This window comes from Rattus norvegicus, chromosome 14 (assembly GCF_036323735.1).
Source record: "Rattus norvegicus strain BN/NHsdMcwi chromosome 14, GRCr8, whole genome shotgun sequence".
Taxonomy (NCBI): domain Eukaryota; kingdom Metazoa; phylum Chordata; class Mammalia; order Rodentia; family Muridae; genus Rattus; species Rattus norvegicus.
In genome coordinates, this window is record NC_086032.1 from 82,066,369 (window position 1) to 82,090,019 (window position 23,651).

General features: G+C 42.6%; 2 protein-coding genes across 33 annotated transcripts in view; one reads left to right on the forward strand and one right to left on the reverse strand.

Moving 5' to 3' along the window:
* Nucleotides 1-21,024, reverse strand: part of Depdc5 (DEP domain containing 5, GATOR1 subcomplex subunit) — a 130,616-nt gene extending 109,592 nt beyond the window's left edge. For 9 of the 32 annotated variants that reach the window (XM_063273167.1, XM_063273176.1, XM_063273184.1 and 6 more), the window contains exons 1-8: nt 20,810-20,939; nt 20,333-20,487; nt 19,946-20,068; nt 16,386-16,473; nt 15,622-15,668; nt 10,264-10,349; nt 8,733-8,816; nt 7,442-7,491 (exon numbers count right to left, since the gene is read on the reverse strand). In XM_063273167.1, the coding sequence (XP_063129237.1) occupies nt 7,442-7,491; nt 8,733-8,816; nt 10,264-10,349; nt 15,622-15,668; nt 16,386-16,473; nt 19,946-20,003 (413 nt within the window). In that variant the 5' untranslated portion in view covers nt 20,004-20,068; nt 20,333-20,487; nt 20,810-20,939. Of the gene's footprint in view, nt 1-7,441; nt 7,492-8,732; nt 8,817-10,259; nt 10,350-15,621; nt 15,669-16,385; nt 16,474-19,945; nt 20,069-20,332; nt 20,488-20,809 lie in introns of those variants that run through there. The other 23 variants (XM_017599213.3, XM_017599211.3, XM_017599212.3 and 20 more) reach the window with 10 other exon arrangements.
* Nucleotides 21,025-21,140: 116 nt separating this feature from the next.
* Nucleotides 21,141-21,999, forward strand: LOC100361879 (ATP synthase subunit epsilon, mitochondrial-like). The gene has a single exon (XM_039092535.2). The coding sequence runs from the start codon at nt 21,679-21,681 to the stop codon at nt 21,835-21,837; it is 159 nt and encodes a 52-aa protein (XP_038948463.1). The 5' UTR covers nt 21,141-21,678; the 3' UTR covers nt 21,838-21,999.
* The last annotated feature ends 1,652 nt before the right edge of the window (nt 22,000-23,651 follow it).

Here is a 23,651-nt window from a genome sequence, read left to right on the forward strand (position 1 = left end):
CAACTATGTGGCTCAGGCTAGACTTTGATTCTGTTCTGTATAGCCCGAGCTGTTCTTGAACTTGGATTACACAGCATCACTCGTGGGCGCTAGATTACAGGAGTGTGCTGCCCAGTGTCTTTCCTCTGGGACTTTCTGAGGGTGTAAGAGAACAGGGAAGTACAATATACGAGGCTCTCAGCTCAGAGCTGTCCACTTTGGGGAAGAGCAGGAATTACAGCTGAGTGTCACTAGCTGAATTCAATAGATAAACAACAATGGATGTTGTTCCTTTCCAGATGATATGAGTTCAGTCCCAAAATGACATAGTGCTTGGGAGTGGTGGCATCCACCAGTAACCCCAGCACTTGACATACTGCTTTTTATGTGTGCTTTTCATTCCAGCACTCAGGAAACAGGAAATGGGATCTTTAAGGGTTCAAGGCTAGGCTGGTCTACACAGTGAACAGCCCGGAGGATGGGGGGGACCTCGAGTACAAAAGACCTTGTCTCAAACAAAACAAAGAAACAAAAACAAAACAAAGCAACATACAGTATACAACCTGTTCTACAGGATCGCTGAAGCAAGCTCAGCTGTGCTTAATGGTATTAGCTTTTTCTACTATACACATGCAAATCAGTGCAACGAAATTTGGTATTAGATTGTAGTATTAGATTATTCCTTGTTACAAGATGTTGTCATCTTTCTGAGGGTCAGATTTTACTATCTTCATTCAATTTTGTCTATATATGTATAGGGTTGTGTTTATGCCTGTGAAGAGCAGAGAGCTTGTCTGTGTTTGTGGAGAAGTATGTTTATGCCTGTGGAAAGCAGATAATTTGCCAAAGCAGACCTCTTGTTCTACCATGTGTGAACCAGGAGATCAAACTTAATTTGTCAGTCTTGGCAGAAAGTGCCATTACATACAATGACATCTCACTCACTGCCCAAGCTTCAATCTTTTTAAAAAAGCAATAAATATGATTAGTATCTATCCCTATAGCTACCTAGCTACCTACCTACCTAGCTTCTAAATCTCTTGAGAAGGACAAATAAGATATCATAAAGGATAAATGATAAATAAAAAATTATTTCTGTGGAAATGGGTTTTATGGTTATTCTGGCCAAAGTTAGTATGAGGCTAAGGAGAGCAATTCAGTCAGAAGCCAAGAGAAACCAGATTGAAATAGTCAACTTGAAAGATTAAACTGTAGGGAGGCTAGAAGCTTCCAGGCCTAGGCCTAAGGATAGTTAGAACAGAGAAGGAAATGCTCTGGGTTCAGCCTAAGCAATGTATTTGCATAGCTCAGGTATGGCTCTCATCTAATCCCTTCATCTGAGGAAATAAAATCAACATTTATATCTGATGCCCAACCAGGAGAAGGGAAAATCCACCAACATCACAGAAAAGAGAGGACATCAGACAGAAATGTTGAAGAGAAGTAACTCTCCTGGAATCGTCCCTCTCCTAGGAAGCATCTGTTGGTTGGACTTGGGAGACTCTAGAGCCACAGAGCCTCTGAGACAGCAATCCCAGTAAGCCAGAACCAAAGACTATTTTAATTATAGAGGCAGACTCTTCCTGCATTAGAAAATGGAGAACTTCATTTCAGATCCCTTGTATTTCCTCTCAAAGAAAGGTTGAAAAATATATGTACAACAGCAAAAACATTAGCTATGTACTAAGTACAAAGGCTTGAGAGACAAAAGACAGGAAGAAAGGAGGAAGTGCTTAACTGTGAACCTATGGTACCTAATGAAATTGAGGATCAAGACAGCCCATTGAACCTACTGGGCCACCTCTTAATAAAGCCTTCAAGGTTCTGGTTTGCAGAAGACATTTTAAAGGATCAATGATAACTTATGGAATGCATTCACCCTATTTGAGTCAGATGTTAAATACCTAGATGAACCAAAATAGGATTATCCCCCAAGACTGCAAAAATTTAGTGGCAGCTGTACTGGGATAGTTCTCAATTAGGAAAGCTGACATTATGCTGCAGCTTTTGAAAAGTCATAATAGACTAAAGGTATCGACATTGTGAAAGGTCAATTGTTAGGGGGAAGGTCAATATGCTGATTTACAAAATCAGCGGCAATTTGATGACTCTTTTATTATACAATGTACTTTAAGAGCCTGTGAAAAGGTCTATGTCATTCACAAAGATTATGCAAAGTCCCAAAGAGACTTTTACTGATTTCTTTCATAGATTAATATCCACTATAAACAGGGCAATATTAGATCCAGATGCCAGGGATATTGATTGGAACAGTGTGTAAAAAAGTTCATAGATCTTTAAGAAAGCTCGATCAGCACCATAGATGAATGGATTAGAACTACTGCTGATATTAACCCTAATGACTATGAAATTGGACAAGCAATGGCCAATAATCTTAATGTCAAAATGTCCACTGTTGGGCTGGAGAGATGGCTCAGTGGTCAAGAGGACTGACTGCTCTTCCAGAGGTCCTGAGTTCAATTCCCAGCAACCACATGGTGGATCACAACCATCTGTAATGGGATCCAATGCCCTCTTCCAGTACGTCTGAAGACAGTGACAGTGTACTCACACGAAATAAATAAATCTTTAAAAAAAAAGTTCACTGTTTTAACTGTGGGAAATGAGGTCATAAAAGGGATTATAGGCAAGTGATTCCTAGAGACTTCTCAAGAAGACCTCAGCCTTCCAGGATTTGTAGAAGGTGTGGTAAGAGTAGGTAGTCCAATGACTAAAGAGATATCTGAGGTGATACCTTACTGTGGGGAAACTAATTCTCTATGAGATAATCCTTTAAACATGGGGAAACCTTCTAAAGGGCTTGCTTGTACCTTGGCAATAAACAATATGCACCAGGTACTTCCTGTCAGCAATCCACAGAGCAACTAGAGAAAACTGAACTAGGTAGTGGGGATCTAATGCACACTACAGAAGGAAGAACTGCCCTAGACTTAGCCATAAGTAAAAACCTCACACTATCATCAAACTTCAATGCTATAAAACACCCACTGGAGTCATGGATTACTACCCACAAAGACAACAGGAATGGTTTCAGGAAGAAGTAGCCTAATATCTCAAGGTTCATTGTGCATCCAGGAATTAGATGAAGACCTCAAGGGATGCAGTTTAAAGCTGTGGACAGTCTTAGCTTTCACTGTTTCCTTATGTCAAAGGCCAGGTAGCTCCAACTGAAAGAACAGGAGGACTTGGAAGAACTGGAAGACAGGTTTTTTGACAAATTGTTATCAATGACCAGAGACCAAAATTAAAATAAAAATTAAATGGTATTTAAATTGAAGATTTGGTAATCTTGGAATCGACATTGGCCCCTTCAGAAGCTAACTACAGTTTGTTGAGGTTGGAACATTATTCCAAAGTAAAACAAAGTGTAAGACAAATTAAATGTGTGAAACCAGAAGGCGAAATAGGAAGATTTCCCAGAGGCCTTATGAACCTCTGGGAAAGAGATCTAGTGCAACAATGGGGAGCCCAGATTAATAGCTCTTCACTCTCAGACGACGGATACCTATTTTAGCTAATACTATATTGATACCTTGTGTAATATGGCTTGATTGTTTCTGCGTTTAAATAGGTAAAAAAGTCACTCACTGATATGGAGCCAGGCATAGAATTGGAGTGCCTAACTGTCGAGTTTAAAATGTAAAAAATGCTATGTGTGGGGCTGGAGAGATGGCTCAGCGGTTAAGAGCACTGACTGCTCTTCCAGAGGTCCTGAGTTCAATTCCCAGCAACCACATGGTGGCTCACAACCATCTGTAAAGAGATCCGATGCCCTCTTCTGGTGTGTCTGAAGACAGCTACAGTGTACTTATATATAATCAATAAATAAATCTTTAAAAATGCTATGTGTGGATTTATAAAGATCTAATTGTGCCTTGATAAACAGAAACAGAGAATAAGAATTCCCAGAAATAGACTGAATAACTTTAAATATTTTGAATGCCAGGGAGACAGGAACAACAGCTGCTGAAAGACACTGGATTATAGAAAAAAGTACTGAAGTAGACCAGCCTGTATACCTTTAAAGCTATGTTAACACTAGAATGGAAGTCAGGGAATGTGTAATGGTTTTGTCCATGTTCCCACGGGTGATGAAAGACTATGGGTTTCATCAAAATTGGTAAAGATCTGAACTGAATAAGAGAAGCTTCCACTTGAAAGGCATGACTCAAGGAAGGAAGCCAGCAGTGCAGATGACACTGAAAGCTGACGCCTTGACACGGGGACAGATCAACCAGCTGGTTGAAAAAGGACAGATCGTTCATCAGACTGGCAGACTGGAAAACTCAGATGCTAAAACGGACCTTTGGTGAAGGACAGATGACCAGAACTAGTTATGAAGGATCATCGGCAGTTTGTGGAATAATAATTATTTCTGTTATAAAAGTGAAATGGTATAAATTTTACCTTAAACAGAAAAGAGAAAGATGTATGGGAATTTCAATCCAACAACATGGCTGCTCTGGGAAGGGATCACATCCAAAGACCTTCTAGGTCCAGCCAGAATACAGATATTTACACTGATAAATTGACTTTCATGGTGGCTGTACCAGTTTGCCTTGTCTCCAACAGTGTATCAGAGTTCCCACCCCTTCAGCAGCACTTTTTATTTTTGTTTTGTTGATAGTAGCCATTCTGAGTGGGATGACAGTGTGTGACCAAAACAGGAATAAGAACAACACCTTTGCAAGTTAATGAGGAGGAGACCAACACAGGAAAAAATATATCTTGCTGGTTAAGAGTTATGTTTGGGGCTGGAGAGATGGCTCAGTGTTGAGAGCACTGACTGTTCTTCCAGAGATCCCGAGTTCAAATCCCAGCAACAACATGGTGGCTCACAACCATCTGTAATGAGATCTGATGCCCTTTTCTGGTATGTCTGACGACAGCTACAGTGTACTCATATTTAATAAATAAATAAATAAATAAATAAATAAATAAATAAATAAATAAATAAAAAGTTAAGAGTAAGTTCCTGGGGTTGGGGATTTAGCTCAGTGGTAGAGCGCTTGCCTAGCAAGCGCAAGGCCCTGCGTTTGGTCCCCAGCTCCGAAAAAAAGAAAAGAAAAAGAAAAAAGAAAAAAAAGAGTAAGTTCCTGTTTGCCCTTTGTTTGACCTCTGCACTGGAAGTGCTTGGTCATGTGGGCAGAAAATATGTCAGGATGTACACTTGCCTCTGATTCAACATAGTTGGGAAATGCACAGGCAGGAAGTACATCAGAATATATGCTTGCCCCTGGCTGGACCTGATATTAAATATGGTAGCCCTGTGGTTTGCCCTTTTTAAGCCTCTGAAAAACATCACGTGCCATTTCCTGAGAACCCAGGAATGGATCTGGCTAGAGTCTATCTTTCTGGACAGTATTTAATTAAATCTTGCTTCAAAATTGGCTCAAAAAAATTTTTAGTAGTAGTCTTATTCTTGACCAGTAGGATTAACATATAGAATCTCAAAGCAATTTTAATTTGTGTTTTTCTGATATAGAATTTCAAATTAAATGGTTTCCATATTTTAGTAAAAGGGACTTTTCAAAATCCCTCCCTTTTTCTCATTGCTAGAGACAGAGCCCAGGTCCTCATGTATCTTACCAGTCAGTTAATCATTCTACCACAATTTTAATTTGTGTTTTTCTGATGACTAAAGATGTTGAACATTTTTTCAAGTATTTATTGACCATTTGTTTTTCTGCTTTTGAGAAGCCTCCCTTTCCTATTGGTGAGCTATTTGAGATCAGTGAAGTCCACAATCCATTACAGCTATAATCTGGAAATAAAAGAGTTGAGATAGCTTATTAAGTATGGCTAATATAGCATCTTTTGTACTACATATCTTTGAACAAGCAAAGTGAGGCTGGAGAGATGCTCAGGAAGGGCAAATGTTCCTCTTACAGAGGACCTGGGTTCAGGTTCCAGCACTCATAACCATTCATAACTCAGTTCCAAGAGATTTGTCACTCTCTTCTGATCTCTGTGAGCATGAGGTGTCCATGTGGTGGACATACACATGCAGGAAAAACACTCACACAGAGAATTTCTTTTAAAGACAACTAATTAAAATAAACTATGGTTTGTTCATAAAACAGAATATCATAGCAGAGAATAGCCTTGCTGGGGTACCAGTGGAAGGGGAAGCCCTTGGTCCTACCAAGGTTGGACCCCCAGTGCAGGGGAATACGGGAGGGGCAGTAAGGTGGATGGATGGGGGAATACCGGCATAGGGAAGGGGGAGGGGATGGGGGGGCTTATGGACAGGAAACCGAGAAAGGGAATAACATTTGAAATGTAAGTAAAGAAATATATCTAATAAACACACACACACACACACACACACACACACCCACCCCAGAATATTATGGAATCATTACAATAATGTTTACTACAGCTGTAAATTCGCAAAGCTATAAATAGCCAGCACAGGCTACATAGTGAATTCCAAATTAACCTACAGTACTGGGAGACATGAGACCCTGTATTAAAAAATATGGAGCTGTAGCTTTGTGGCAGAGTACTTTCCTGGCATTTGTGAGGCCATTCTCAGCACAAAACACAGTGAAGGACAGTGAAGAAAATGGCAGTGGGTAGAACGGGGGCAGTTTCAGAGCTAGGGTTGTGGCCCAGTGGTAGAGTGCTTGACTGACTGGTATACATGAGGCCCTGGGCTCCATCTCTAGCACTAAAAAAATGGAGGGATTTAGAAAAGTCCCTTTGCTAAAATATGGAAACCACTTTAAATGCAGTGATAGTGAGGAGGCAATCCCATTAGAAAGGGAGCACCTCACAGCTACTGTGCTGGTTATTGTTATTGTTATTGTTATTGCTGTAAGTAAGTAGCCTATAAAACCAGGTGTGATTAAATACGGCAGCATAAAGTAGTTTCAGCTCTAAAATATGTAATTTGCACCTCTTCTTACAGTAACTTCAGCCACTTCTCATGGTAATTCTGAAAGTGGCCAGGTGTGGGGGCATGCGCCTGCCCTGGAGAGGTCAACGGGGAAGGCTGAGGAGTTACAAGCCAGGATTGGCAAGCCGGGTATGGGGGCATATGCTCTTAATCCTAGGTTCTCTGACCTTTGTAAATTCAATGCTAGCCTGGTCCACAAAGCAAACTCCAGGACAGCCAGGGCTGTTACACAGAAAAACACCATCTTCTAAAAACCAGAGCAAAGAGCCAGTGTTGGCATCACTGAGGACAGCCTGGTTACAAGAGATAGGTCTCAGAATTCCAAAGAGCAAACCCAGAAAGCAATCCTAAAACTGCCACCACATATTCTGCACTTCTTCGTTCACATCACAGCGGTCTAACATCTGAAACACTGGTGCGGTGCGGTGCGGTCTCCTGTATGGAGACCCACATGCCTGGAGCACCTTACCCAGCTGACTGGCTGCACTAGATCCTACTCCTGCTTACTACCCAGTGAGTCCGGAATGCCACGATACCTACCTGATGCCAGCAAATTCCACTTTCTGGGTGATATAGGCACAGGTGCTCACCTATGGGACAAGAGAAAAAGAAAGGACTCAAGCCATCAGGAAAGTCACACAGAAAGGCTCCTGGCTTTAAAATCTTCTCCAAAAGCAACAACAACAAAATAGCAGGGTGTTGTGATATATGCCTTTAGCCCCAGGATTCAGAAGGCAGGGCAGGGCAAGTCCCAGGACAGCCAGGGCTACACGGAGACCATGTCTCAGAAAAAAATAAAACGAAACAATCTTTCTTAAACAGCGAAGTCCAGTCAGCAAGGCAGTGACGACAGCTTTACCACACAGGGGAGAGGCTGGACAGATGATGGCTCGAGACTGCAGCAAGTCCCACAGCAGTGAAGCTCGGGCAGACAGTAAGCGCCGCCGGAGAAGTCCACTGATACTCATGAATGCTTGCACAGACCTCTACATTCATATACTAAATGCTGTATGAATTATCTTTACGCTTTTGAATAGTTTTTCAGTGCCAGAGGTGAAACCAAAGGCCTCAAGGTGAACTACCAGTGAGAGAGCTAAAAGAAACAGAAACTCCTTTCACTCAATTAAAAAAAAGGAAAGCCTAATTTCCACTTATTTATTGTTTGTGTGTGTGCTTGTTTACATTTGGTGCTGGGAACTGAACCTAAGGCCTCACATACATGAGCAAGGCTCTCCATCGGTCTGCGTTCTTAGCCCAGTACAGGGTTTGGTTGTTTGACTTTACGCTGAAAATATATTCCGGGTAGGAATTCTACATATCATTTGTTCCTTCATAATATGCAAAACCTACAGTAAAGAGTTTTCAGGACTTGGCATTTTAAATGTTAAAGGTTCATTAAAGATAAATCAATAGGTGGGTGTGATGGAACATGACTTTAATCCCATCACTGAGGAGGAGTTCGAGGCCAGCCTGATTTACACAGCAAGTTCCAGACCAGCCAAGTCTTCGTATAGGGACCATTCTCAAAAATGGGGTTGGGGGGTGGGGCTCTGTCACTCCTGTACTAGAAGAGCCAACATCCTCTTCTGACCGGTGAAAGTACTTGGCATGCATGCAGTAAACATGGGCATGCAGGCAAAACGGCCACGTATGTACAATAAAATAAGTAAGAAAGAAATGGATAACAATACAGCCAAATGTTTACAGAAATTAGCTGCAGATGCTAGAATTTAACTTATTTTGATGGCTCTAAATTTATATGGTTAAGTGAGGACAATTTGTCATAGAAAAGACAACATACTATTTTTTTTAATAAAAAACTGTATCTTACCAAACTTTTCTTTAGTCGCCACATATCCCCCCGGCCTATATACTGATCCTTAAAAGTCAATTCCACTAGGTCAAGAGTCACATCCTGAAAGAGAATAACCACATATCTGTATTGTTTTGCCATACTTTATAGTCAAAATATAACGTCCATATATATTATAAAAAAAGATGCAAAAAAGAAAACCTTTGGAAGCCCAGGCAACAGCAGAACCTGGGAGAATTTCCCACAGCAAAAGCAACTCAACCGTGCCCATGGCAATGCTACAGCATACCCTACGACAGTTGTCCCATGAAAAAGGACACCAGAGGACTAACGTGTGCTTCAGTCCCTTTGTTGCTATGTCTGGCAAAGGGTTTGCCTGCTTTGTTGCCCAGGCTACCCTCACACAGCTGAGCTCGAGTAACCTTCTGGCCTCAGCACAGGTAGCTCAAACTACAGATACATGCAACCTTGCCTTTTGTTTTAGGCTTGAAAGGTAACACTGCGCTGTCTGTTTTATTTCACTATAGATTGTATATAATAGTCTATGGACAATGACTTTGCCTATCATGCATTACTTAATAAACAAAAATGCAAATCTGAGCATGGGAACGCAGGCTCTAATCCCAGCACTAGAAAGGCAGAGGAAGACAGAGCTCTGTGTTCAAACCCTGGTCTTTCTGGTCTACACAGAACAGACATATTGTTCCAGGACAGCCATAGCTACATAGTGAGACCCTGGTTCTAAAAACAAAATAAGAAAGAAAGAAAAATTTAAAGACATATATGTATCTTACACTCCCAGAAAGCTGCGAAAGGGCTGTTGCCAGTTCAAGGCCAGCCTGGGCTTATACTTAGTTCCATGTCAGCTGGGTTAAACAGCAAAACTCTGCCTAAAAATGAGGATTAACCATTTAAAGAAAATAAGTATGAAGGACTGGAGAGATGGCTCAGCGATGAAGAGCACTGACTGCTCTCCCAGAGGCCCTGACTGCATTCAACTCCTAGATTCACATGCTGACTCAAACTGACTGTAAGATTCGGGGAACTCCAACATCCTTTTCTGGCCTCTATGGGATCCAGGCACCCATGTGGAGCACAAACATACACACAGGCAAACACCCAAATAGATTAAAAAAAAAGATAAATGTTTTTTAAAAAATAATTAAACATAAAAATAATGGCTAGAATAAATAACAATATTAGCAATTTAACAGAAAATTATAAATACATCCTTTCATATGACTAAGACAACTGAGGACTTAAAAGCAGTCTATGTGGGGTTGGGGATTTAGCTCGGTGGTAGAGCGCTTACCTAGCAAGCACAAGGCCCTGGGTTCAGTCCCCAGCTCCAAAAAAAAAGAAAAGAAAAGAAAAGAAAAGAAAAAAAAAAAGCAGCCTATGTACCATTTGTATCTAAATGACCTAGATATGGCTATATATTTAACAATCTAACACTATACTTAAGTAACTCATTTCCATAGTGTCCTAACCTTTGAGGATAGGTGCTAATCACTATAAAAAGATATAAAAATACCCAGCAAAGACTTGCCTTGGGGTCTACAACGTTTACATAGACATCTTGATAAGGTCTTAGCCGGAATACTTGTGTCACAGTCTGGTCCACACTGATAGTTTCTGAAGGGGGAGGAGGGAATCTGGATTAGTTAACACATTCTGAAGTCATCACATACACAATAATTAATATAACTGATCATTTGCTATTTCTCTGTCTTCTAGGAGATCAAATTTTAAACAGTTCTGTACTTTACAAATGAAACAGTCCAAAAGCCAACACTTGATTTAAAATCATAGTAAACACCTGTAATTCCAGCATTTGGGAGGCTGAGGCAGGAAAACTGAAAAGGCAGACTAGGCTACCTAACCAGCCTCTGCCTCAAAAAAGAGAGCTGGAGACGGAGAGATGGTTCAGCAGTTAAGAAGCTGTTGTCCTTGCAGAGGTCCTGGGTTAGGCTCATAGCACCCTACAGTGGTTCACGACCATGGTAACCCCAGTTTCAGGGGTTCCAACAGGCGCATGCATGGTACACATACTTGCATACAGGCAAAACATCCATACTCAAATAGAGAAATCTAAACACAGTGACTGCACAAAAGCTTAGTATGTATGAGTCCCTGGGTTTGTACATAGAGGGAAGAAGGGAGAAAATGAGAGAGACGGGGGTGGAGAAAGGGGAAGAGATGGGGGAGAAAGACAAGCACTTGGGGGACTCGTAAGACTGTTGTCAGTAAAGTGCTGTTCCGTGAGCATGACACCTGAACTCCAATCTTCACCGCCCACGTAAAAGGTAAGCACAGCTGTACGTACACACCTGCTCCCTAGCAACGGGGGTTCAGAAACTAGTGGATCCTTGGACGTGTGGCCAGTTAGCCTAGCCAAAACAGCAAACTCCGAGTTCATCAAAGACTCTGTCTTGCCAGGCAGTAGTGGCATGTGCCCTTGATCCCAGCACTCAGGAGGCAAAGGCAGCTGGATCTCTGTGAGCTCAAGGCCAGCCTAGTCGATATAGTGAGTTTCACGATAGTACATTTACTACCACACAGTGAGACCCTTTCTCAAAAACAAAACAAAAATACCTTCACAAACAAAGGTGGAGGAAAACAGAAGACGACACCTGGCATCAACTCCTAACCTCTATTCATACAGACATGGGTGAGCCCACATGCACATTACAACACCCACAAACAACACAACACAGGCCCACAGGGACACACACGCTCACAGACAGACACACAGACACAGACACACACACACACACACACACACACAAATATCTTATTATTACTTGGAATGATTCTTTATTACAAGAATTGTTATGAGTCAGAAGCTGGCCTGATTAGACACTGAGTTTGAGGTCAGCCTGAGCTACAGAAAACAGAGAGTAGTAAGTGCCTTTGACTGCAGCACTCTGGAGGTGGAGGACGGAGGATCAGAAACTCAAAGTCATCCTAGCTATATAGCAGGTTCATCCTGGACCATGGAACCTTATTACCACAAACAAACCAAAGAAGTTGTTAATTAAAATATAAAAAAAAAAAAACACTAAAAAAAAAAAAAACCTACCAAAACAATTTGAGCTAGGTGTGGTGGTATAGCCTTTAATTCTAGCACTTGGGAGGCAGACAGGTAGAGGTCAGCAAGTACCGGGCCAGCCTTAGACAGATAGATCAATAGGACGGTAGACAGACAGACAGACAGACAGGCTAGGAATACAACTCAGTTTAGTATGCACAGAGACCAGGGTTAGGGTGGGAGGGGCAACATAAGAAAAATTCAAATCTCCCCTTAAAGTTGTTGGTCATGGAAGACTCCAGAGAGTCTCAAAACAATACATGCCGTTGCCGTTGCCGTTGCCATCGGTTGCTCACTAAAATCAGATGACAAAACCTTATTTTTGAAGGTGCCATGTGCCTTGGTAAGGAGCACAGAAATATCAAGCTTAGGAATGAGCTGGAAGCTGTCCTTGCTAATTAGCCCTCGTGGTGATGGAAGACATCCTCAACTGTCTTACTGGGCTACAGATCCTACACCCAACAGCACAAACCAGCCAAGCAGGATGAGTCCAGTGGTGCAATAGGAGCAGTCTGCTATGGATGACTCTGACACAGCAGTGGGAGGAGATCCATTTCCAGTGCTGTAAACCTGAGCAACGGCCTGTGGTTGGAGAGATCATAAGCAGTAGTGTGGAAACTACTGCTGCAGCTGAGTACATGGATACAACGTGCCTTCCAAACTGACTTGTCTCATCCAAGCACTCTCCTCAGAGGAGAACGAGTGCATTTGCAAAGCCACAGATTCAAACTACTTTCTAAATTAGCATGTTTTTACTTATTCATTATTTTGATTTTGGAAAGAGTCTCACTATGTAATTCTAAATTGCCCTAGACCTTTACTCTGTAGGCCAGGCTGATCTTAACTCACAGGGATCTCTTGCCTTCCCTAGAATTAAAAGCATATACCACTGGAACTGCCCAAAAAACTATGTTTATGCCCATAGATTAGTTTTGCTATCAGCTTTGACCAGAATAGCTTCTTTCTGCATTGGTCAGCAATGACTGCAGATCCACAACTAGTCAACATGCTGAGAATAAGTGATGGGTTGTACGTCTGGCCTCAAGGCTCAGGGAACATAACAACACAGGAGAAGGGGCAGAGAGAATGTAAGAGCCACAGAAGTGGGAAGAAGAGTGTGGGATGCTAACTTCTGGATGTGATGACAACGCCATTGTCTAACTCGAGGCAGCTGTGATTACATAAGATCAGGCCTGTCCCTGCTCTGTCACGAAAGGAGAGACTCATAAGGCCCCAGCCATCCTTGTGGATTTATACACAGTTAAAGGCTGAGGAGTGAAGAAAAGACATTCCTCCAGTGGTGTGTCCAGTGTAAGGTGCCTGTGCCCCTGCAAACAGTAAATTTTACTGGGTCACTCACACACAAAGACAAAGAGCTGGAGCAGTAGTGGAGCTGCTGTGGAGGAGGAGGGAATAACCAGATGTGAGAAACAAGAGAGGATATGAGGAAGGAATTTGATAGAAATACATTATGTTCATGTATAGAAATGTCACAATAAAACCCATTATTTCCGTGGCAAGGTAGGCCAGTGGAAAAGGCACTTGCCACCAAGCCTGACAACTTAGGTTCAATCCTTGGGAACCACATGGTAGAATGGGAGAATTGATCCCTGAAGTTGTCTTCTGACTTCCACACATGCATCCTTGCCTGTTGTGTGTCCACGCACTTAACTTATGTAAGTAAATATAGGAGACGGGGTCTGACTATGTCTTCAGATAAAGACAGCATTACATAGACCCACAATTGATCAAAATGCGGAATTCGGAGAACAAAAAGAGATTGTGTTATGCTCAGTCCCAACCGATGCATCTATTCACAGCTACTCACCCAAGGCTCTGGGACCACTGTCAAAGAGTGAACAGAAAGACTGAGAGCTAGAAGAACAGCAAGTTTGTTGTGAGATTGTCATATGGATATGTCAGAAAGGCTCCCACTATCAAGTGGCTGCCTAAAGAGACCTAAAGAATGTCACACCAATGGACATGCTATATAAAGGGGAGACTTGAAGGGCCTGCCTCCCCATAAACAAACACTACATAAAACATATTTGGTAATAAGCGTGTAAAATTTAATATGACACTCCCCAGCATCCCTTCCAAACGCCTATTCTAACTGCATAGAGGTTTACTGAGTTATACAGATTGTAAATCTAGTTACTTTTGGTGCATGGTGTTTTCATTTATTTACAAAGGTTCTAAAATAATAATAGCTGGGCAGTAATGGTGCAGGCCTTTAATCCCAGTGATTGGGAGGCAGAAGTGGCAAATCTCTGTGAGTTCCAGGACAGCCTAGGCTACACAAGGAAACCCTGTCTCAAAAGAACAAAATAAATAAAAAAAATAATGTTTAAGACATTAAAACACGGGGCAGGAGAGATGGCTCAGCGGTTAAGAGCTCCGACTGCTCTTCCAGAGGTCCTGAGTTCAATCCCCAGCAACCACATGGTGGCTCACAACCATCTGTAATGAGATCCGATGCCCTCTTCTGGTGTGTCTGAAGACAGCTACAGTGTACTTACATATAGTAAATAAATAAATCTTTAAAAAAAAAAAAAAAAAAAAAAAGACATTAAAACACACAATAAATACTTTATTTGCTTAGGTGGCTCTTCTTGAACAGAAACTCACTACATAGACCAGGATGGTCTTGAACTAATAGAGATCCACCTGCCTCTCTGCCTCCGGCGTGCTGGGTTTAAAGGCATGCACCACCATACAAGGGTCTCCTTTCTTATTTTGAGACAGAGTCAGGGCCTGCACGTCACAGCTGTTTGATGGACTTCCAGACATAGATGGAACCCAGTTCTCTCAGCAGGCTGGGCAGGCAGTGACTGGGCTCCATCTCTCGGCCCCTCCCCTTTGCTGAGGCAGGGTCTGAGAGCACAGTGGGCAGACTGTCCTATGAGTAGAGTTTTAGAGGAAATACCCCACTTATCCCTGTGCATCTATGTATGAGTGGGCACACACGTGATTAAAATCAGATACAACATGCCGGAGACATGAGCAGTGAGCAGTTTTATAACCCAAGCCTAACACTCAAAACAGAAAACTACCCACACTGCTCTCCTAGGAGACCTCACAGGGAAGCCTGGGAAGTGCCCGGCACTCAGAGGCCTGGGCTTGCTCAGGCTTTTGCAACTCGTCTACCTTCATTTTCTTTTTATGAATAAAATTCCTTGGTACTTTCTGATTTGCATGCAACTTTTCCACTCTTTGAAAAAGACAGCAAGAAAGTACAAATACCTATCTATCCAAACTGGATATTGACCACATACTTATCCAGGAAAACACTTAAATATTTTGTGAAAAACTTATTTAGAAAATTCACCATTGGGGTTGGGGATTTAGCTCAGTGGTAGAGTGCTTGCTTAGCAAGCGCAAGGCCCTGGGTTCAGTCCTCAGCTCAAAAAAAAAAAAAAAATCACCATCATCATCACTATTATTATTATTACTGTTGTTGTTATTTTGGAGTTAAATATAAAGCTTCCCATGTTCAAATTACTTCTTCTGGCTCTAAGTCTAGTTTCTTCGATGCCTACGACACGCTATCAATGAGGATCTTTGGCACTTTTTATATCTGTTTGGGGTATGGGGGAGGTTACAGTTCAGCAGCTATAAAAATAAATGAAGAAAGTAAACACATCAACTAGTGCTCCTGGGGCCATCTCCAACCTCCAAAAGCCTTATCTGTGGTGTTTTTTCACAGAGGAAACTCCTTCTGCTAGGTACTTATTCCCTGAGATAGATTACAAAGAGAGGTTTCTGACGTTTCTCAGACAGTAACTCTAAAACCTCAAAGAGAGAGGTAATACTCACCTTTCTGTAAATCTTCCTTAAGAGACTTGACTTGCAAAAGCAAAGGACTGGAAGAGAAAGCAACAACGATGAGGGACGCTGCAGGAGGTAAGCTTTCTCTGCCTCCAGTTAAAAAGCAAACAAATAGTGTAGTATACATTGTAACTTAGAGCACAAACACAGAACATCCCCTTCGAAACAAAGAAATGCACTTGGCCTGGAAGGAAACGAACAAAAGCAACAAAACTATCCAGATTCTTCCTTCAACTTTAAAACAAAAATGGCTTTTGGGGCTGGAGAGCTGGCTCAGCAGTTAAGGGCACTTGTTCTCTTTCACAGAATTCAAGTTTGGTGTTCAAGATTCACCTCAAGAGGCTCACAACTGCCTATAACTCCAGATGCAGGGAATCTCCATCTGAAGGCACCTGAACTCACATGCACAAGCATAATTTTAAAAAATCTTTAATTTTTTAAAATTTTTTTCTATGTATGTGTGTTTTTACCCTGCATGTAAGTCTGTGCACCAGGGGCATGCCTGGTGCCCATGGAGGCTAGAAGAGGGCATCAGATGTCCCGGCACTGGAATTACAGATGGTTGTGACAGGACACGTGGGTACTGGGAACCCAACTCAGGTCCTCTCAGCTGAGCCATTTCTTCAGTCCTAGATATGAGCATTTTTGGTTTTGTTTTTTGAGCTAGGACCTTACTACGTGGCTCTGACTATCCTGAAACAGTATTTGAAGTCAGCAAGGTGCCTAGTTCCTTTCGCCCTTGAATTGCTCACCTGTATTCATCATTGGGGTGAGCGATCTCCACAATGTCTCCAAGTTTGATGTGAGGAAAGACTTTAGGGTTCACGACCAGCTCATCATCTGAAAGACAATTTAGTGACTTTTAGAAAGCAACAGGGCTGGAGTATAGCTCAGTAGTTGAGTATAGGCTTAGCATGTATACAGCGTTGGGCTGAAACACTAGCGTATACCCTCTAAAAAATAAAAGCATCAGAGAGAAAACAAAGGGCACCCCATCATGTCGGTATTACTACTGGACCTCACAGACGAGCTCTGGCCCTATTCTTACCTTCTTGACTAACAAAGGTGTCTCTCTCAAGGTAACATCATACAACGTGGTTCGGAACTCTTTCCTCTTCCCGTCTCCACCCCAGACGGCTGGGACCACAGGGCAAGCTGCACCATGCCCAACATTTATTTTTACTTTTGTTGTCATAATTGAAGTTCTGTTTGTGTGTGTGTGTGTGTGTGTGTGTGTGTGTGTGTGTGTGTGTAGGTCAGAGAATAATTTGCAGATGTCAGTCTTCTCTCTCCATCATATAAGGCCTAGGGATTGAACTCAGGTTAAAGGGTTTGAGAACCAGTGTTCTTACCCACTGAGCCATCTCACTAGCCCCCATTTGTTTTGATTGCTTGTTTTCCTATTTTTAAAGTACTAAGGCTGGAACTTAAGCAAGGGCTCACACATGCGTAAGCAGATGTTCTGCCTTTTCCCTGAGGGTCCATTTTGAATCCAGTTTTAGAACTAAAGGATTTGCATAGGGCTGGGGATGTAACTCAGTGATAAAGTACTTGCCTAGCAAGCTGGTTTCCATCCTCAGCTCAAAAGAAAAAAAAAAAGAAAACTGCACAAGTGTCTAGGGCCGCAACAGTAAATGGGTACGCTGGAAAGGGCTCAGGGACCATCTCCAATAACACACTCTCTCTGCTATCCTACTACGCCCATGGGAAAAGCAGCCCATGGTCTGGGAAATTGTGCCTCTGGCACATCCTTTACTCTCTAAAATGCTGTGAATCCAGTATACATCTGATGGAAAGAATCGAGGACAGAGTACTCACATTTATGCAATATTCAAAGAAATCCCTTAAACGCTGCCTTAATTAGATCCTCATAATAAATCTTTAGCACTATCAAGAGCCAGGAAATAACCTGGGAGATAAACTGACTTGCCTAAAGGTTAGACAGCAGTAAAATTACAGCCAGAGCTCATTACTGAGTTCCTTCTGTCTAAAACAGTCTCACCATCTTTTATGTGTTATAAAATGTAGCCAAATAGCCTAGACTCTAACTGTTAGTTCAAAACAGGGCTCAAGACAACCTTTAAACTCTAGGGCCTGGGGTAAAGGTAGAGCTCAATATAGTAAATGCTTAGCATGCATGAGACCCTGGCTACAAACCCAATCCTTCATACCAATCAACCCATCCATCCATCCATCCATCCATCCATCCATCCATCCACCCACCTCAAAATAAAAGTGGATTTCAAGTATAATTATACTCCACAAAGTTCATCCCAGTAAAGAACTGACTGGGTCAATCTCACTTTTTATTTGAAATGTTCTACGGACAATTTTAGTTCCAATGTATGTGAACTCCCTGTGATGAACTTCTACTGTCTAAATTAAGCTCCCTGAGCATATTTTGTTTTGTTTCATTTCCTCTCTCTGCCCCACCCCCTACTCTCTACCCCCTCTCTTCTTTTTCTTTTCTTTCTTCCCTTTTGTTCATTTGAGCCAGAGTTTCACTGTGTAGCTTGGAGCTCACTAGGTAGACCAGGGAAGCCTCAAACTCACAAGAGACCCGCCGACTGCCTTTGCCTCCTGCGTGCTGTGAGTACGTGTGCACCACCTCCTCTAGCTCCTCCTTCTTTCCTCTGAAACAGTCATTTTCCTCCTGCAGCAGGATGACCTCAAACTTTCAGCAATCCTCCTGTCTCAACCTTGGAAAGTCCTGTGTTGCAGGCACAAGCCACTACAGCTAACTAATTACTTCATAATGTTAACTCCAGAGGGACAAGAGATTTTACAGTACTCACAGTCTTTACATTTCATAGGGATGCTGGTTAGAATTCTAGTCTCCTAGGTATATCACCAAGCTGTATCTGTCTTACACACACCTATATACATTTTATGTATTTGTGTGTGTGTGTGTGTGTGTGTGTATATATATATATATACACACACATACTATATACATATATATATCATATATATATAATTTACACTGTACTCTTGTTATCCCCTCTGCTGAAGCTATCTCTGTATTGATTCAGTAGCTACCTATACTTCGTGTAAGTGTTCAGGCCAGTTTCATAAATAGAGGGTTTCAACCCCCTATGGGATTGATGTGACTAAACACGAGAACCGAAACAATTTGACAAAAGGCTTCTAAACATGTGAGTACCAAATTAATTCCAAACCAACACACAAAGAATCCAAGGTGCTTCTGACAGAAATTCCATACACTGTCACTCAATTTCACGGGCCAGCTGGTCTAGCCTAAATTAAAAAGCCCCAGGTCCCACTGAGGAACTGTCTCAAAAACAAGGGTGACGAAAACGAAATAAATGAATAAAAATGTAAGGTAACTAGATATGATGGGATATGTCATTAATCTCAGTATTTATAGGCAAAACTAATCTCTGTAAGACAGAGGAGCTCTGTAAGTTCAAGGCCAGCCTAGTCAGCATTGCAAACCAGTAAAGGCTACAGAGTAAGAGCCTGTCCAAAAAAAAAAAAAAAAGTTAATGGCTCCAGAAGAACAATACTAAAGATTGGCACTTATCTTTCATGGGCATACACACACATGTGCAAGAGCATCCACATAACACAGATGTACACATGTACATAAATATTAAATGAAATATTAAGTTAAGAAGACTCATTGAGGTCTGGAGGTATTGCTCCTTGATAGAGTTCTTGCTCAAAGGGACAAAGCATGGGTTTTTTTATCCAGATCCATGTAGAACCATGTGGGAGCGCATACCTGAAATCCCAGCACTTGGGTATGAAGAAAGGAAGGTCAGTAATTCAAGATCATCCTCCCGTACATACTGAGTTCAAGGCCAGTATGAGCTATAAGACTCTGTCTCAAAAAATAAAACCATCTCACTGTGTCAATAATTCTAGTTCTGAAATAAACAATTAAAAAAAAAGTCATATAGACCTTTTCTAGTATACATGACCTGGCACTACACAAAAAAGAAAAAAAAAAACAAACAAAAACAAACAAACAAAAACAGGAGGAAAATTAACTCAGGTGTGGTAGAGTATTTCCAGGCAGGAGGATAATGGGTTCAAAGACAGCTTGGGCTGTACAGTGAGTTTCAAATGAGCATTGGATACATGGTAAAACCTGGATTCAAAAAACAACCAAACAAAATCTGAATGCAATGCTTTCCAAAAAGATCCTGTGCTCTCATTGCCAGCCATTCCCGCCTGCTGATCTTGCCCCACTCATTTACCTGTCCAGCCTCAATTGTGATATGGGTAATTTTTAAGGCACATCACATCAGCCAATTTACACAATCCCCAAAGATCAATCAATACTGACCACTGCCCCCAAAGCCCTTCTTGTGGATGACAAGTTTGTAGACCTTTGTGGTTCTCATTTTGTCTTGTGGTTTCTTCAGCTGTTCCGATCTTGGAGCAGGGAAGTCATCTTGCCTTCCTGCTACTGAAACACAAACAGAAACAGCGAGAATGTCAGGCTTCCTAAAATTGCTCTTTAATTTTAGGCCTTGAAGGTACTGGTTGTTGTTCAGCTGAGAGGTGTGCCAACCCTTGCATTATATCACTCCTCCAATTACCAAGAGAGAAAAACAAATAGAAGTGTGCTTTAAAAATTAAAGGGAACTTGGGCTAAGATCTAGTCAATCCTCTAAAGCTATTTTCTCTACCGCATACTTAAAAGGGAGGCTTGTGGTGAGAGGGGCACTACCTTGTTTTTGTCTGCATCAGGAACACCAAAATAGTACAGGGATATTCGAAGAGGTTAGTCCATCACCTCTGTAGAGAAACGTCAAAACAAGGGACTCGCCCAAGGTCACTCGAACTGTTAAGCACTCCCATGATTCACGTTCCACTAACAATGTCCTGGGAAAGAGAGAACTGAGGATAGCTGGGGTTTCTTTGCCGAACCTCTGTGTGTACCAACTCTCAGCGGACCGTCCTGCCTCCATTTCACCGCTGCGGTCGCAGAAACTCGGTGAGAGAAAAGACTGATCCAAGGTCACACGGGGGCTGCAGGAAGAGTCGGGCCTCGAACCTGGCTCAGGGACCCTTCCTTCAAGCCCCTCAAGTCTCAGCCCGAGGCTGGCACACCACTCGCCCCCACTTCCAGAGCTCCTCCCCGCCTCAGGCCGGGCCCAAGGCCAGATCCTGGACAGATATCCAGGACCTCTTCAAGATATCCCACCTGAGCCCCCACAGTTCGCGCAGCTTCCGCACCAGAGCTCTAGGAGCCAGACAGACAGCACCGCCGAACAGCGCTCACCTGAGCCCGCGCCGCTCCGGAGGCTCCGCCCCGAGTCCCCGCCCCTCGCCGGTCCCGGCTCAGCCGGCCTGGACGCTCTAGCCCAGCCTCCGCCTCGTCTCGGTGACCGCGCCACTTCCTCCTCCGGAGCTGGGGGGTGGGGGTGGAGGCTGGGGGCGTGGCGTCGAGTCTATCTTCAAACTCAATTCCCGTTGGCGTTTCCCGCCACCGTCCATGGTGCTTCCCGCTTTGCAAGAGAAATTTGAAAATAGAGCCACAGCCAAGACCTTCGTTTCAGAGAGTGATTTCATAACAGGAGAAGCTTGAGAGAGTCGACTCTTAATCTGGCCGAGCTGTTTCCATGTGTTTGACGAAGTTATTAACTCAGCCTGGTCCAGAGGGCTAAAAGTGTGTTTGTTGGCTCATCCTCCTAATCCAGGTTCTCTGGAGACAAGAGTGCTGAACATTCCCTAGAGTTCTTGGACTATGTAACAAGAAAACGGGGTGTGTGTAACTCGGAGCGAATTGCTAACTTACTGTAAACTGTTAAGTATAATTAAGAAATACAAGTTAATGCTAAGTACAAATGTAATGTACAAAGACAAGCTTGAAAGGAGAGACCAATTTATATTTCCCATTATATACTCTTTTGTTGTCAAAGTTAAACCTAAGGTACATAACTCAAAACAAGTTTAGATTAAACTTAAAATCTGTTTGATAAAAAAGCAATATCCGTTCCTGCTGCCGGGCCGGGCTCAGGCTACTCTGAAGCGACCCAGCAGTTCTGCCTGACACGCCCCGCTCGAGACACCATGGTGGCTTACTGGCAACAGGCTGGACTCAGCTACATCCGGTTCTCCCAGATCTGTGCAAAAGCAGTGAGGGATGCCCTGAAGACCGAGTTCAAAGCGAACGCTGAGAAGACTTCGGGCAGCAGCATAAAAACAGTGAAAGTGAAGAAGCCTGACTGAAGCCTGAAGTGCTGAGTCTTCCAGGTGAACCATGTGGGCACCTGTTCCGGCAGATGGAGATCAGCCGTACCTCCTGGAGACAGACGACCCATCTTGTTGATGAATTGGCCATGTCAATAAATTAACACAGTTCACTCTCGGCTGGAAAAAAACAAAACAAAATTCAAAACATTGAATGCCTGAGTAAAATGGGTTAAATCTATAATAGGCTTCCATGGCAGAAGGCCCAGTAGTTTCCTTAGAGGGAGCATAAATCATCCAACCAGAGTAAGTTGCATGTTAGCCTCATTACAGAATAAGGGTTCATGGGAAGTAGGACCTGCTAGAGGCCTGTCCTGCTCCCACTATGTAGGCCAAAACAATCCAATAAAACCAAAGATGAATTACGGGTTGGGGATTTAGCTCAGTGGTAGAGCGCTTGCCTAGCAAGCACAAGGCCCTGGGTTCGGTCCCCAGCTCCGGAAAAAAAAAAAAAAAAAACAACCACCTTCTCCTTATCCAAAGATGAATTACTCCTCAGGCGATGCAGGTGTGTGTGTGTGTGTGTGTGTGTGTGTGTGTGTGTGTGTAGGGGCGGGGGTGTAGATTCTCTTGTCCATTGGAGAATCTCAGAGTCTGCACCCACATCCTAAATGTCTTAAAGAACAGAGAGACAAATAGCAAAGAACAGAGAGACAAATAGCAATTACACTCCGCCCTCAATGTCTCCCAAACTGACATATGAGGATGCTGTCAAGGTGGGGACCCGTGACTGATAATAAGACCTTCATGCTAGTGCAGTCGGCCACACTCTACTCTGGCATTCAATTCTTTCTCTTAGCAAAAGCTACTTTCAGGGGCTGGAGAGATGACTCAGTGGTTAAGAGCACTGACTGCTCTTCCAGAGGTCCTGAGTTCAATTCCCAGCAACCACATGGTGGCTCACAACCATCTGTAATGGGATTTGATGCCCTCTTTTGGTGTGTTTGAAGACAGCCACAGCGTACTTATAATAGATAGATAAATAAATAAATAAATAAATAAATAAATAAATCTTAAAAAAAAAAAGATGTGATGGTGTGGAGGTAGCATTGCTCTTGAAGCAAGGCTCAAATCCCGCCCTTAACAGCAGACACTGTTAAACTATAGAGTACTTCAACATCCAAGGAGTCAAACTGGTTCTGAAGAACGTTAAGCTGATCTGAGCTACTGAGACGGAGGGGATAAATTGATCCAAGAAAGACTTCTTTTATTATCGTCTTTTGTATTTCGAGACTAAGAGTTTCTCTGTGTAGCTCTGGCTCTCCTAGAACTTGCTCTGTAGACCAGACTGATCTGGATATCAGACCTCAAGAAATCTGTCTCCCTTTGCCTCCTTAGTGCTGGGATTTAAAGATGTGTGCCATCACTGCCCTGCACAAAGACTTCTGTTCAGCTGTTTTAATTCTGAATAGTAGACTGCAAGAGAAGAGGGTCCATCCAAGAGACCGTGATAAAACTTAGTAGTTGACAGAGATCCAGAACATAAGTCAGCAGGTAATAACTGTCATCTTTGTGGGGAACATTTCTGTTCATATGTGTTATGTTGTGTAGCTGGGTGTTTTTGTGGGACTTCTAACAATGGGAGCAGGAGCTGTCTTTCAGTTTTTTACTTGCTTTTGGGGCCCTTTTCCTCCTACTGGGTTGCTTTAACCAGCCTTAAAATGAGGGTATGTGTCTAGTCTTTTGCAACTTGATATGTCTTGTTTGGTTGATATCTCTGGAAGACCTGCCCTTTTCTGAAGGGGAAATGAAGGAGAAAGTTGAACTGGGGGAGAAGGGAGGTGGAGGGAGGG